We start from the raw sequence: 14,474 nt of genomic DNA, 5'->3' as shown, positions 1-14,474 counted from the left end.
GCTAATCCACTTTTACTGCTCTGACTGCCTCCTGTTGCGTTTTGGGTTTTATAGTTCAGTAAGGCTTAAGAGCTCTCTGGCTGAATATTCTAAATGCCCCTTCCTAAACTACAAGTCCCAGAATGTAACAGGAGGCAGTCACAGCACTTAAAGCGACATAGCCCCGTTTTAAGAGTGTAATGCGATAAGGTCCTTTGTCTGTCACCTCCCTTTGGATATGTCTCCACTTACACATGGGACTGAGCTGTTTGTCAGAGCCTCTATTGTTGTTTATACTGGGAAGGAGAGGATTCAAGAGACTGCTTGGAACTCCCATGGGAGACTTCATTTGAACATGCTTTGAATCAGAGGCTATGCTAGGAACCAGAAGGAAAAGATCTTCAAGCTGTTTTGGCCTCCAGTCTCTTAATTGATTGTCCAGCAACGGTGCATTTTAAAAACCAGTGTCCTGATTCAGATGTATTTAATGTTGGATACAGGGGAACTTGGCTCTTGTGGTGGATAATAGCTTCCCCCAAGTGGCAGGGCCTAATGGCAGCAGGGTTTGATAATACAACCCAGTGGTGGCACCATGTGAGGACAGTGGCATTGCTGAAGTGGTGAAGAGCCTGTTGTACAACTTCCCATGGACAGGTCTGTTTTGAAGCATGAAATACACAGTTGCCATTTTTGGCAGGATATACAAATGTATAAATTTTATATAATTTATTTCTTGGTTGTGATACTTAGTGCGTGAAAAACAGGCATTAGTTTCCTGAGTACTTTATCCAGGGAGATCTTGGTGACTAGAACCTTTGGCCTTTGAAATTTCAATAGAAGTATCTTCATTCATAAACAACTTCATACATGTGAAGGCCAGAGGCTGTAATTTAAAACAAACTCAGTTTCTGAGGAATTGGAAGTTAGATTACCAGTATCTCATTCTGTGGACTTTGCTGTTATATTGGTCATCAAAAAAAATAAAGATTTTGAAGGAAGGGTAGAAATGCTGAAGTTGTGCTACTTCTTGAGCATTTGTCATTGGAGCTGATTCATAGGATTAAACTTCTGGATATGTCTGTTAGTGCCCTAGATGATCTTGTATTTAATTTTGGTTTCCCCACACTTGTAGAACATCATTTGCAACTCTGGTTTCTGTTTCCTCTGGTGATTCGTTGCCTCCAATAGCTCTGTGGCTTGGAAAGACTGGATTACGTACTGCATGGAATCTTAGCTATACTTTCTCCCCCAGAGCAAATGTTAGTGTGTAAGTCACATTCTTGTGTCTGCCTTTTTAAAGATGCAAACTCTCGAAAGCAAGAAGCAGAATGGAAAGAGAAAGCAATAAAGGAGCTGGAGGAATGGTATGCAAGGCAAGATGAACAGCTACAGAAAACAAAAGTCAACAACAGGTAAGAATGATTGCAGTGTTTTTTGTTTTCTTGTTTCTGCTCAGGAAGAATAAAACTGTGGCTGCAGAACAGATGCTGCATTCTTGTCTTTCTTTGGCTTTTACAGTGCTGCCATAATTTTGGTTCCCTACAAGTCACAACTAGCAAATGGGGAGTCAGCCTCAAGGATACCCATCACTTTCCCATTCCTTTCCCCTCACCTATGATGTGAATTACCACCCCTACTTAGTTGACCCTTCACAGGTCAACTTCAACTTTGGAGTAGCACAAAATCTGTACAGATGACAACCATAGTCAAGGCTAAAGAAATGCTTCCCCTATTAACTCTGCCTTTTTTTGAGGAAGAAATTTGTTATCCATCTGTAATTGATAGAATGATGAATCATGGATAAAACCAACAAGAGAAGCAAGGGGAAATCCACCTGAGAGAGGGAGGAAGAGATGGGGTGGAGAAGTCATGCATTCCCAAGGTTGGTTCCGGAGTTGCAGAGAGACAGCATTAGCTATGCACTGGTTCTGTATGATGATTAAGCTACCTCTTGCCAGAATTAAGTGGATTGTTCCAAAACATTAAACAATTGGCTATGGAGTTCCAGTATTTGTAGGTGGAACTAATACAAAGTAAGAATTTGGATAATTATTCCTATTATTTGTACCATAAAGGAGGGAGTAAAGAGAGTACTGTTCTGTGTTTAATGTAACCTTCCCCTGGAACCTCTAGTGGGCAAAGGTGCTAATTTTAAATCTAACACATACCTTTGATAAGAGATTCAGAATCAATCCTGGCTGTAGTCCAGTTCATATTTAAGGCCACTGATTTTCATTGGGCTTAAGTCTATCATGCACTGTAACGACCTGTGATTAAGGAATATTCTATACATTCGGCCCTCTACATTTGTGACTTTGACTTTTGTGATTTTATCTGCTGATTTGATTACTATGTTCTCGCTAGGAATACCTATGTCCTCCAGAGAGAGTCTACTGGAAATTGACCATAGAATTGTGCTGAGGATCTAGAGAATCCTAGAGAAAACACTTGTCTATGCATTTGTAGGTCTTCCAGCATGATTCTTTGGTCAAATTTTGGTTAGATGTTGACCACAGAGTTGTGCTGGAGGAGCTAGAGATTCCTAGAGAGGTGGTCTCTCAGGTTTAAAAAGGAGTGATTTTTTATTTGTGGTTTTTTTTTCACTTTCAAGGGAGTCCTGTGCCCATAATCCCAGCGAATGTGGAGGGCCCATTGTACAGCTATTTCACTGTTTTGTTTATATATTTAAACTTTGGGGGATTGGGCATTGGGTCTAGAGATGAGAAAGCAGTACATAGTACATGCCTTATAAGGTATGAAGCTGCATCTTTTCCATTTGATGTTTTAAATGTTTTTTGATGATCATACTGATTTTCGCAATTTTCTTTCGTTTTATTATGTTTGCTACCCTGAGTGCTATTTTTAAACAAAATGACAAGATAAAAATGTAATAATAAATAAAAATGCATCAAATGGTAATAGTATAAAACAACAGAGTCTGCTTAATACACTGCCCTGATCTTTGGTTCTATCTTTCCTTCCTTCTTTAATTCATAAGAGTTAATTGACATTGATTTTATGAGCCAACTAATTGACATTGATTTTATGATTAAGCTACCTCTTCCCAGAATTAAGTGGATTGTTCCAAAACATTTGATGAAAGGAGAAATAGATACTTTCCTTTCTTCAAGGAGTTCATAATAGTTTATGCAGGTTTATTTCACCTGCCCTCACGGTAACTAATGATGGTAGTGGTGATGAACCTTAATATTCCTCTTCATCAGTTTCTGTATTGGTTCCCATGTCTGCTGAAACCTTGAAGTGGTGTACAACTAGGAATTATTGGAAAAATATTCAAAAACAAGTCTCTGAAGTGTCAGGAAATCCTGATGAGGAGACTTTAAAGCTTAATTCTGCACAAAAAAAGCATGTGTGATTTTGCACCAAAATGGCCTATATGCAGAAAAATACATCTCTATACATAAAATGCTGTTTTCTGCACAGGAAACCATTATTCTGTACAAAAAAGTACTTGAATTTCAGTAGTTGGAAATTCAATTTAAACAACTTCCTTGCAAGCAAGGAGAAAAATTGTGAAATTATTCTTTCTTGCCTGCACAAACAAAATTTACAAAAATTTACATCCCTACAACAGAGTAAAAGGTAAAGAAGACAGTGCTTTGTCAAAAGGTGTCCAATTATCTTGGATTTTAAACCAGGTGATCCTAGTTCTCCACTTGCTCTTTCAAATGTAGGAAGATGGAATAAGTGATAACACTGTTTTACGTGCTCTGTTTTTTGTCCCTCCTCATAACCCAGAAAAAGACCTGTGTCACTTAACCTAATACTGTAGGTTAAATGTCTACTCCATTCTTGGCATTCCTGAATGAGGCAGTCAAGGAATTCTGTAGTGTCTGGATAATTAACTTCATGTCCAACACAAGAGATAAGAATTACTTCTTCCTGCAAATGTTGGCAACACCTCAGCCCTCCACATTGGAAATAGAAACTGTTACTTGCCTAGCTAACCTCTGTGCGATAAATGCAAACTGCAGAAAAAGAAGACATGAGGAGCAGATAATTGCCTCTTCTCAGCCTGCACAGTTTACTGACAGGCCTGTTCCAGACAGATTGACTCCCTAACAACCATGGCTTGCAAATCAGTAGTCAGCTGCAGCTGATGGGGCTTTCAGGACCAATTTCCTCCTTTCTTGGCATTAAGAAATCCTGCACTACTACTAGGGTGATTGGTTTAGTCTGATGTCTTTGTAGTTTAAAACTTAAAGCCTCTAAGTGATGGGAAGTCTGGCTTGATCTACAAGTCATGCTGTGATGGAAGTCAGTATTATAGTTGCACTGGGTCAAAGTGTTCCTCAGCCCAGCAGCTCAGTGCTTAGCTTGCTTTTCTTAACAATTTCCCCCCTTTCCCTGGCATTTTTAAAAAATTTTTAGGGTCAGACTAATATGCTACATGTCTAACATACTTAACCTAATACTTCTTCAACTGTATTTTCTTCTGCTTATTCCTCTCTTTTTCTCTCCTGCCCGCTTGCCTCTTCTGTGGACCACTTGCCACCCAGGGTGGCAGATGAAGCTTTCTACAAACAACCCTTCGCTGACGTGATTGGTTATGTGTATGTTGCCTAACTACTGGTTATTTGTCCTCTCCATTATCCATCAGTTTCAATTAACACTTCTAATCTCTGATGCTTATTGTGGCCAAAGTATGCCAAAGCAAACCACTCCTAGCAGAGAAACATGTACGGTGGTATATCAGATTGGAAGAAAATTGTCTTGGACTTTCAGGTTATGAATGGGAATAGGAGTCTCATCCATAACATGGGAAATGTATGATTATAAACTAGGAAGGAATACTGAAATTTGGAGATAGCTAGCGAGAATCTTAGCAAACCCATCTGGTCAGTGAGCAACTGATCTGCGCCTCAATGGCCTGCTGACTTTAAATCAGGGGTAGGCAACCTTTTTGAGCCGGGGGCCGGGTTGCTGTCCCTCAGACAACTGGGGGGCCGAAGCCAAAAAATAAATAATTAAATAATTTTTAAATAAATAAATAAATAAACCAGGACAAATGTAGGACAAAATTTTCAAATGGAGGACACTTTTTTAAAAAAATTGGAAGACACACTAAAAAATTTGCTGATTTTTAAAAAAATGTTAATATAAATGCATGTTTCGGAGGCTTCTAAAGACAATTGCCCCCCTTGCCTGCTGCTTGCCCCCCCTTGCCCGCCTCTTCCTGATACGCCAAAGGCCCCACACTCTCATTCGAGAGGCCAAAGGCTCTGGCGGCAATCGGCAGCAGGACTGGGCGGGGGCCAGTCCCAAGGCCTTGCCGGGCCGCATTCGGCCCGCGGGCCGCAGGTTGCCTACCCCTGCTTTAAATCAAAGGTATAGTGAAAGTAGGACAAGCAGAACTGAAAAGAAACTAGGATTTCAAAAGGTTCAGTGAGAAATTGTTACAGCTTCCATCTGGATTTTGAATACAGTGGTTGTGGGTTAGCCTAAGCTTGGTTGTAGCTTGTAAACCTGTGATGGATAATGGGTTATGCAGTACAATATTCTTAATCCTAAACCTTAGAAAGCAACCCAAAGAAAAGCATAGTTTCAGGAAATATTGAGGCTGATCTTCCATGCCATAACTGAAATATTAAGGTAGAAATGTAAATTGTTTGCTGATAGTCATCACTGAGCTCTGTAGCACTTTCCCAAAAAAAAAAGTAGCCCAAGGTATGTTGAAAACTAAATACTTAACAAAGTGCAGTTGTGATTTGTGCTTAATACATTGATATAATGATACTTAGAAATCTCAAAATTAGAACATTCCTAATCAGTGCTGCCCTCTTGTGCTGTTTGGACAAGTTGTTTAGAGTGCAAGGAATATGTAAAACCATAACAGCTCCATTTGTAACTCTCTGTAACTACAACGCTTTTCAATAAGATGGCCTTTTAAAAAAAATGGAGGTGGGTTTATTCTTTTTTTTGCAAATTCCTGCCATGAGTTAAATGTACAGGACAGGAGGAATCTTCTGAGCACAGAAGACTTGGTAATATATTTCAGATAAATTACTTACCAGTAAAGAAACTCAGTAAGCAAATTACTAGTGTCCTTTAGTATCAACGTGGTCCAAAATACACCAGTGCTTCTACGAAGTACAAATATGTGGGCCAGATTTTTCTCACACTTCTTACCATACAAAACAACTCCAGTCTTCTGGAAGTGTATATTTTTTACACTAAGATTACATTATTTCAGTTGGCTTGCCTACTTCCTTCTACAAACATGGCCATTTTAATACAAAAGGGGATTTCACTTTGCTATTGGATTGTTGATACTCTGAATTAGAAAGTCACACCCATTCACCCCAGTGATCATGGTGATCCCCATGCACTTTGTTTCTGGCTGGGATAAATTAGTAAGATCATTGGAGGAAGCAGCAGTTTTACCAAATGGTCATTACCGCTAAGCAGTGAGAAGGAAGTGAGGTGGGAGTAAAGTACAACAGTCACTTATGAACTGCTACTTCAGTGGCAAGATCAGGACACAAGGAAATTGCTGTTGCAGGCCCTACTTATCTGACATGGCATCGTTTGGGAAGAGGCAGTGCTGTCAAATTGAATTAGGGTTATAGCAGAGGGCTCCAGTCTTATCAAGTATTTCCAGTTTCATGGCCTGTGTGCCACTAGGAGTGTGCACGGCAGCACCTGAGAAGCTGGATGGTTTTTGCAAGCATGTGTCTGTTCTTAGCCACGTACTAAAGATCATTGAATGGGATAGATGAGCTAGAACAATCCCAGACTTTTGAAATGCTGGACTTACAGGTTATGTTTGCATTTGCCATTGAAGTTGATGAGAAAGACTATTTCTTATAGCCAGTAGGGCAGGAGGAAGAGAAGGAAATCTGCAGGGCAGGTGCTGAAGAATAAAACTGGTGGGAGGTTTCCCAACTGTTGGTGCTGCTGCGAAGTGCATGCCTGGCCAGCTTTACTTATCATCTGCATTATGCTCATTTTCATTTTCTATATCTGACTTAAACTCTCCTTTTTTTTGTTTCTCTTCACCTTTAAGCACAAACATAAACCATCCTTGCTACAGCCTAGAACAGTTAAGTAAACTCTTCACTGCCCTTTAAATGTCTTGTCCCATGCAATAGCAGTGTTGTAGTGACCCTTGTCATCAGTGGTGTCTGTACAATTCAATCATCCTTGTGGTCTGTGCTGAACCTCATGGACTCATCTCCATTGCTTTTTTTCCTGTGCTGCTTGTTGGATTAGTTGAGGGCTGCCTTTCCCATAATTGGGGGTTGGGAACTGGGTTAAATCCTCTTGCTTCTGTGTGGGTCCCTGGGCTTCATTATTTTCATAATTAGCTACTGAAAAATGGAATTCCTTTTGTGTTCAAGCAATACAGCAGCATACCAGTATTGTAAAGATTATGTTGACTCTTAGATGTCCATTATGCACATATGTAAGTGGATGAAACAAACAGACAGGTATCCTCTGAATTGGCTTTTCATTGATGCCCCTTGCTGTAGCCTGTATCATCAAATCCATAGCACTTAACAGTCGTGAGAGTTGTTACTTTTAATTTTTTTGGGAAGCTCTGCTTTTCCTTATAGGAGTGGGGATATAGAATTGTCATATACAGTAGTGTTATTCTGTGTTTTGCAAGTCTTAGCAATGGTTTCAAAAAATAAAGGTTAATTTATCACTCATCCCTAGCACATCTTTTCCCCCTGGAAAATTAGCTTCAGCTGTGTCAAACTAACGTGTGCCCCCTGCAGAACTTGAGCATCATGTGTGGTAAGGAAATTGGGTCTCACAGACCCACTCCAACACACCTCTTAGTTCTGTGCTCTGGTTTCCATATAAATCTTAAGTATGTATCATCCAACACAGATAGCTGTCAGCTATGTGAACTATATTTGTGATCTGCTAGTAAAAAGAAATTCAGTGATTACACATAATCCTGTGCATAGGGCACTGGATGGTGCTTTTAAAGCACTCTGAGATAACTTTGAACCCCATCTTTTACTTAAAACAGTCTGAGACTGCACTCCTCTCTTAAATCATACACCTATATCCCAACATTTTACATAACACTCCTCTATTCCTGTGTGTCTTGACTACTTACTGCTCCTTTTCTGTCAGGAAGTTCTGGGGTAGAGGGAGTGGGACACTCTCAAGATGTTACAATTTGGTTCTCTCTCCCCCTCCCCATGAAGTTGGAAATAAAAAGGAAGGAGGTAGTTCATGGGAGAAGGCATGGGAAATGTGCATGGCTGAGGTTAAATATGGTGTTGCCTTGCTTCTAGGGCAGCTGAAGAAGCCTTTGTGAATGATGTTGATGAATCGTCCCCTGGCACCGAGTGGGAACGTGTGGCTCGGCTCTGTGACTTTAACCCCAAGTCGAGTAAGCAGGCGAAGGATGTGTCCCGCATGCGTTCAGTGCTGATCTCACTCAAGCAGGCTCCACTGGTTCGCTGAAGGGAAGGCATACACAACACTATAAATGCAATATCTTTACCTTTACTCAGAGAAGCTGTGTTTGCAGTAATTGGATTAATTATGTTTAAATGTTTCTGTTTTTGGACCAAACCTCATGATGTATTTAGAGTTTGATCATTGTTTTGTGATTGCATGTTCTTCCCTCATTTGTGTCCTCCTGGTGTCCAGATTGGGAGGTAACTTCTAGAATCGTAATCTCTGCTGCCAGGCACTGAGATTTCACTTTCAACTGTACTGATATTAAAGGTCTGTTTAAACAGCACTCTTGTGTGAGGACTTAAAAAGCCAAAGTGACCACTGTATACCCAACATACTACTCCTGTGACCTGTGTATCTAAAATCAGTCCTAGTTTTGAACAGTGAAGATCTTGTTCCTGCAAAAAAGTAAAGCAAAAAAAAGTCCCTTTCCTGTAAAGCACTGTGTTTTCCTTTTTGGACTTTGCAGCAAATTTTGTTCTTTACAGCTGTGCCTTGCGGCTTTACTCCAGGTAACAAGGCAGAGGGCACAGTGATTTTATTATATCCATCCCATCTTCCATCTGCTAGCTTAATTTAGGAAACTCTGATCTTGCTGGATGCTACTCTTAGCTGGGTTTGTAAGAGGAAATACATGGCAGAGTTTGTGAGACCTAAAGTATAGGTCTAATAGGTGTGGCCTGTAATCTGTATTTGTGAGAGTGGTGAGGGCTCTGTAATGAGCAGGGCTGTCAGGTCTAGAAATCAAAGGCTCTTAATTCTTTAAAGTGGCAGCGAAGGGGAAAATATTTTCAGTAGCAGAAGATATATCTGACATAAGACAAGAAAAAACTAGCTGGTAACATTCAACCTTCTGTTTAGCTCCTAAGAAAACAATACCTTTCAGGTCTGGCAACGCTGCTCTTGACAGATGGCATGAGTTGCTGGTTAGGCAGTTAAACTGCACTTTTAAAACATGTTATCCTTCAGAGGAGGGCATCCTAAATTGGGCTCCCTGTTTCCTATGAAAATAATTTTCCATCTCATATTCTGGCCTGGACTTTTTCTGCTTTCACTGGACTAACAAGCTTCCAGTTCAACACTAAACCAATACGCTCTGTTCTATACTAGTTCAAAAGAGAAGAGCATCTCATGCTATCTGATTTGAGAGACCAGAATTCCCGTGCTCCAAATGTGTGAGGGACTGGTACCAAATTTGTTTACCTTGGCCAAAATTGTTTTTCTTTCCTGGAAATTCAACAGGGTTTTACCTTGGCCAAAATTGTTTTTCTTTCCTGGAAATTCAACAGGGACCATCAGCCAATGGTTTGGGGACTGGCACTTTAAGTAGCACCGATTTAGAGAGCAACAGGAAGAAGGAAGAAATCAGTAATATTTTCGACCCTGTAGGAAAGCTAGAGTACAACCCTTATGTCCCAGGAGTGCTTCCTAGGCTGCTCTTGACTGTGGTATGGGAGCCTGTTTGAAGTCATTCCATACTCAAAGCAATCTCAGAACCTGCCTCTAAAAGGATAACCTAATATGTACTTTGTGGCTGATCAGAGGGAGAACTTGTGGATGCGGTTCAGCAATAACATCACAGCATATTTATCAGAGCATGAACTGGACACTTATTTCAGAGACCATAATCTGCCAGCATGTTGCACATGAAGTACCTCTTGTGTTTTTAATAGCAGATGCCAGAAGACATGGTAGCCACCAGCATCACATCAGAGCCCCCCTCCCCTCCCAACAAAACTAGGCTCAAGGGAACTCCCAACACAGATTTTGACTTCAGGAGAAACTTCTCTAATCTCTCCACGATACTTTGGGGTCTGTTCAAAATGACATTAATAAAGACTGATATATAAAGCATATCACAGATCATAAAAGAAAGTATGAAGTCCAAGAGGTCACCAGTATGGCTGATGAGCAGTAAGAATGAAAATGTTAGAAAAGTTTCCTTCAGGAACAAGAATTCTTTTGTCCAATAACCAGCAGAAAATCAAGAACGCCAACATGGATATTGACGAACACACTGCTAATTGTATCCAGAACTACAGTAACATCAGGAGCAGGAAGCCAGCTGAGAAGGAAGTTGGACCACTGGATAGCAGTGAGGAATGTGTTAAACTGTGGAACTAACTGCCACCAGATGCTTGCCAACTGGAATGGCTCTAAAAGGGAATTACCTGATTTCATGTATCAGTTGCCAAGGAGTATGAGGTACAAGGTGATGCTGCACTTGTGTCATGCAGGGGACCATCCCATAGACAACTGATTGGCCATTCTGTGTGAAAAAAATTCCATACTAGACTGATCCTTGGTTTGATCCAACATGGCTCTTCTAATGTTTTTATGATTTCCTGCATTTGGCCGGCAAGTAGAAAAGATCTAATAAAGGAGAGCAGTTTCAAACTAGTGTTTAGTGACTTTCTATTTGTCTCTATTTTAAACCTAGTAGTTTGTGTTCTACTATTTGGAGCTCAGACAACTCTGCTTCTTTTTCTGCTGTTTCCTTTCGGATAGTTCAAAACAGCTACTATATACCTTCCCTTGATTGTGTCCAGTCTAAAAATACCCAGCTCTTTTACGTTATCTTTCTTTGTTTCAACAGTATTGGTGCCAGAAATTGCTTGCCATTTTCTAGTATTTTCTGAAACACCACTCTTGTGTAGCTGAGAGCCTTTTCTGAGAAAAGGTAAATTAGCAATAAATAATCCTGCCCTAATTCTTTCCTGGAAATGAATCTAGTTATTTCCAAAAGAGGCTGAAATAAACTGATTTATTTTCTGGGCTAATCTAAGAGCTGGCAAACAACCCGTTTTGACATATCCTTATATCCCAAAACATGGATCTGTTCCTCGACTGTCACATTTCCTTGATCTTTCTCCTTGCTCCCCCATCAAAGTCATGGAGCATTTTATAGTGGGCTAAGATACAACACAAGAATTTTAGCTTCTGGCTTCTGGAAACAAGGTAAGTGTGGATCCTTGGTGTGTTTGTATTTATATTTCTCACTTCAGAACTGTTACGTTTCAAAATTCATCTGAAGAATAGAAGTGTATACAAATAATTTTAAGAAAGACTGGATAGCAAATGAGGAACAAATCCAATTGAAGGAGCACAATTGAGAATGACAAGGAAATTAGATCAAGAATTACACCACTGGTGTAGTCTGTCTTCTGAGTATACCTATTTATGAATGGTGCTGTATTCAAGCAGAGTGATACCTTCTTACTACATCAGACAAAAAATATAGAAATATAGAAATCATACTGAGCTTAGGACTACAAAAGTACGGATTTGATTCAGGCACTACAGTAACACAGGTATTAAGGTTGGTATCTACTTGCCTTGCAAAACATATTGATAGCACCTAAGCACTAAAACAGTGGACAAAAACAATGTTTCTATGGTAGAAAAAGGAATTTTGATCGTTATATTAGCACCTATCAAACTGCATCCATATGCTTTATAAATCTGATATGGGATCCTAACAGTTCTGAACCATCTTAAAACTTCTATAGAAGATACTTCAATACCCTGATTTTTATTTACATGAGAGTGTAGTATTGTCCATTTGTCTGCTGCTCAGCTGTAATACAGGCACAATATGCCTAGGGCAGTGGCTACTGTGGCAGTTCACAGCCCAGGTGCCACATGATGGTGTGAGCTCCCATCACTAGTCCCAGCTTCTGCCAACCTAGCAGTTCGAAAGCATGCAAATGCAAGTAGATAAATAGGTACCACTCTGCTGGGAAGGTCAACAGCATTCTGTGCAATCATGCTTGGCCACATGATCACAGAGTAGTCTCTGACAATGCTGGCTCTTCAGTTTAGTAATGGAGGTGAGCACTGCCCCCTATAGTCAGACACGACTTGACAACAGGAAATACCTTTATGCCTAGGATGCTTGATGGGCTGTTTAAGACTCTTAAGAGGGAATACTTACTCATATAAATAATTCTGCATTAAGGACTATGTATGGAGGAAGGAGAGGGAGAAAATACAGGAAGTTGCTGAATGTGGCACTTTTCCACCTAGGGATTTCCACCATCCCTCCTGACAAGTGACTGCATTGCAAACATCTCTGGTAACATCTGACAATTATAGGGCTCAGGGAGTACAATAATGAACATGTAGCCAGCTTCAAGAACGGGGGTGGCAACGAGTATAAAAATGTGAAGAACCTCATCCACATACTCCCGAATAATGTGGGCAGGTATTGCACCTAATTCTAGAATAGAGATTTTCCATTCTATTTGTAGAAAAAGAGGCACTGTTATTTAGGTAACATATCTTCTCCTGTCTCAACCATGGTAGCATTGACTTTTTTCTACCAGGCTAATGTGTAAGATACAACACATACAGATGTCAGAATGAGCCAGTGATTTTTGTTGAGTACTTGCAAAATTCTAAATCATGAGGATTTCCGGTCTGCTTGCTACCCTTCCAAGTCAAGAAACCATAGCAAGTCTCCATAGGCGTATTAAAGACAAACCGTAAGTGACAGCCTACCTACATATTTCATAATTATCAATGCCAGTGCTAAACTAGGAAGTGCTTGGAGCTATCAGTTTGGAAGCAAGATGAGGACACATTGCAGCATTCTCTTACATATCTGCACTTCTTTCACCCAGTACTGAACCTGAAGAGCTTATGCTCATTAATTTTGCAAATATTTTTTTACTAGGATTTTATAGTATATGTATTTGCATACAGGCAGAAATATTTTGTACATTTAAATAAAATTCAGACTGCTCAATGAAAGGCTAGGAACTGAATTCTGGCACTCAGGCCCTATTTTATCTTACGTAAAGGTGGCCATTTCCTAAACCATTAAGCCTTTAATATTAGTATACACTGCTAATTAAAACAAAATGGCACAAAGGTGCGGCATCTTTAAGGATAACACAGCATGAGCTTTTATAGCCACATAGCCCACTTCTTCAGAGGCAAGAAGGGTAATATTGGGGCTTCAGATAGGTATACAGTGTATATACTATTGCATCCTCAATCATAGGTACATTAATTTTGTCTCCAACTAAACTCCATGCATCTGAGGAAGTAGACCATGAAAATTCATAGTATTAAAGCATCTGTTAGCCTTTGAGGTGCCATATAACTCCTTGTTTGTGTAACATGGCTACCCTGAAAACAATTCCTGAACATTTAGGATGGTAATTCTCAAACATCCCATTCTGTTTGTGTCAATCATATTTTATCATGCCACAATTTCACATGCCTTTAGAACTGGATTAAGAAGACGCATAGAATGTTTCTCCTTATTAATGTGTCTGCTCAAAAGCAAGTTCCTTTGTATTCAATAAAACACTTGGTTTGCACTGCACAAGATGATGAAAGTACATCAGTATTTGTTGGAGCAAAAATGTGAAGGAGAGCATAGCATCCTCAAGCATACCACGACACTCAGCTGCCTTGACTCCCCAGTGAGTCTTCACCTTCAGCTCTTTGAGCATTTTGAAACCATGTGCTCCCACCACTACAGGTGAACTCCAAACAATTTTTAAAAATGGCACATCCATAGTGCTGTAAAAAGGAGTTCTTCTAAGAAAACATGCTTAGACTTGCAGCCTCAACATAACTTATGATACATACTGGTGGGTGTATCATAAGGCAGCCTAACAAAAAAGGTATCTCTGCAGGCCCTCAAGATGAAAAGGAGAGAAATATATTGGCACAAAGAAACATCTGTGCTGTTAAAATTGTATGGTATCTCTGAAATCCAGTTTAAATGCAGGATGTAGTTTGCCAACATTCACAAGGCATATATTTGCACATTAATATGCCCCTCTCCCAATACTCCCAAGCCAGATGCCTACTCATATGAATCAATGAGTGAAAGGAACCCAAGCAATTCCTATCATGACAGAGCTGACTGAAGCAAGACCAGACACTTTCTTTAATATCAATATTGAGGAGATCATTTGCACTAAAAAATAATTCTACTGCTATAAGCAACCTGAGACAAAGCAAGTATTTTGGCCCATTTCTTGTGTATGGACTATGTTCATTCTTGTGTATGGTAAGTTCTCAGAAGCTTTCTTGTA

General features: G+C 39.9%; 1 protein-coding gene across 1 annotated transcript in view; it reads left to right on the top strand.

Moving 5' to 3' along the window:
• The window catches only part of CLTA (clathrin light chain A), a 28,354-nt gene extending 19,647 nt beyond the window's left edge, over positions 1–8,707 (top strand). The window contains 4 exon segments of the mRNA XM_042449439.1: positions 1,280–1,391; positions 4,500–4,553; positions 7,007–7,042; positions 8,253–8,707. Of these exon segments, the coding sequence (XP_042305373.1) occupies positions 1,280–1,391; positions 4,500–4,553; positions 7,007–7,042; positions 8,253–8,424 (374 nt within the window). The 3' untranslated portion in view covers positions 8,425–8,707.
• The last annotated feature ends 5,767 nt before the right edge of the window (positions 8,708–14,474 follow it).

This window comes from Sceloporus undulatus, chromosome 2 (genome assembly GCF_019175285.1).
Source record: "Sceloporus undulatus isolate JIND9_A2432 ecotype Alabama chromosome 2, SceUnd_v1.1, whole genome shotgun sequence".
NCBI classification, from domain to species: domain Eukaryota; kingdom Metazoa; phylum Chordata; class Lepidosauria; order Squamata; family Phrynosomatidae; genus Sceloporus; species Sceloporus undulatus.
This window is presented reverse-complemented; position numbering and strand designations above follow the sequence as displayed.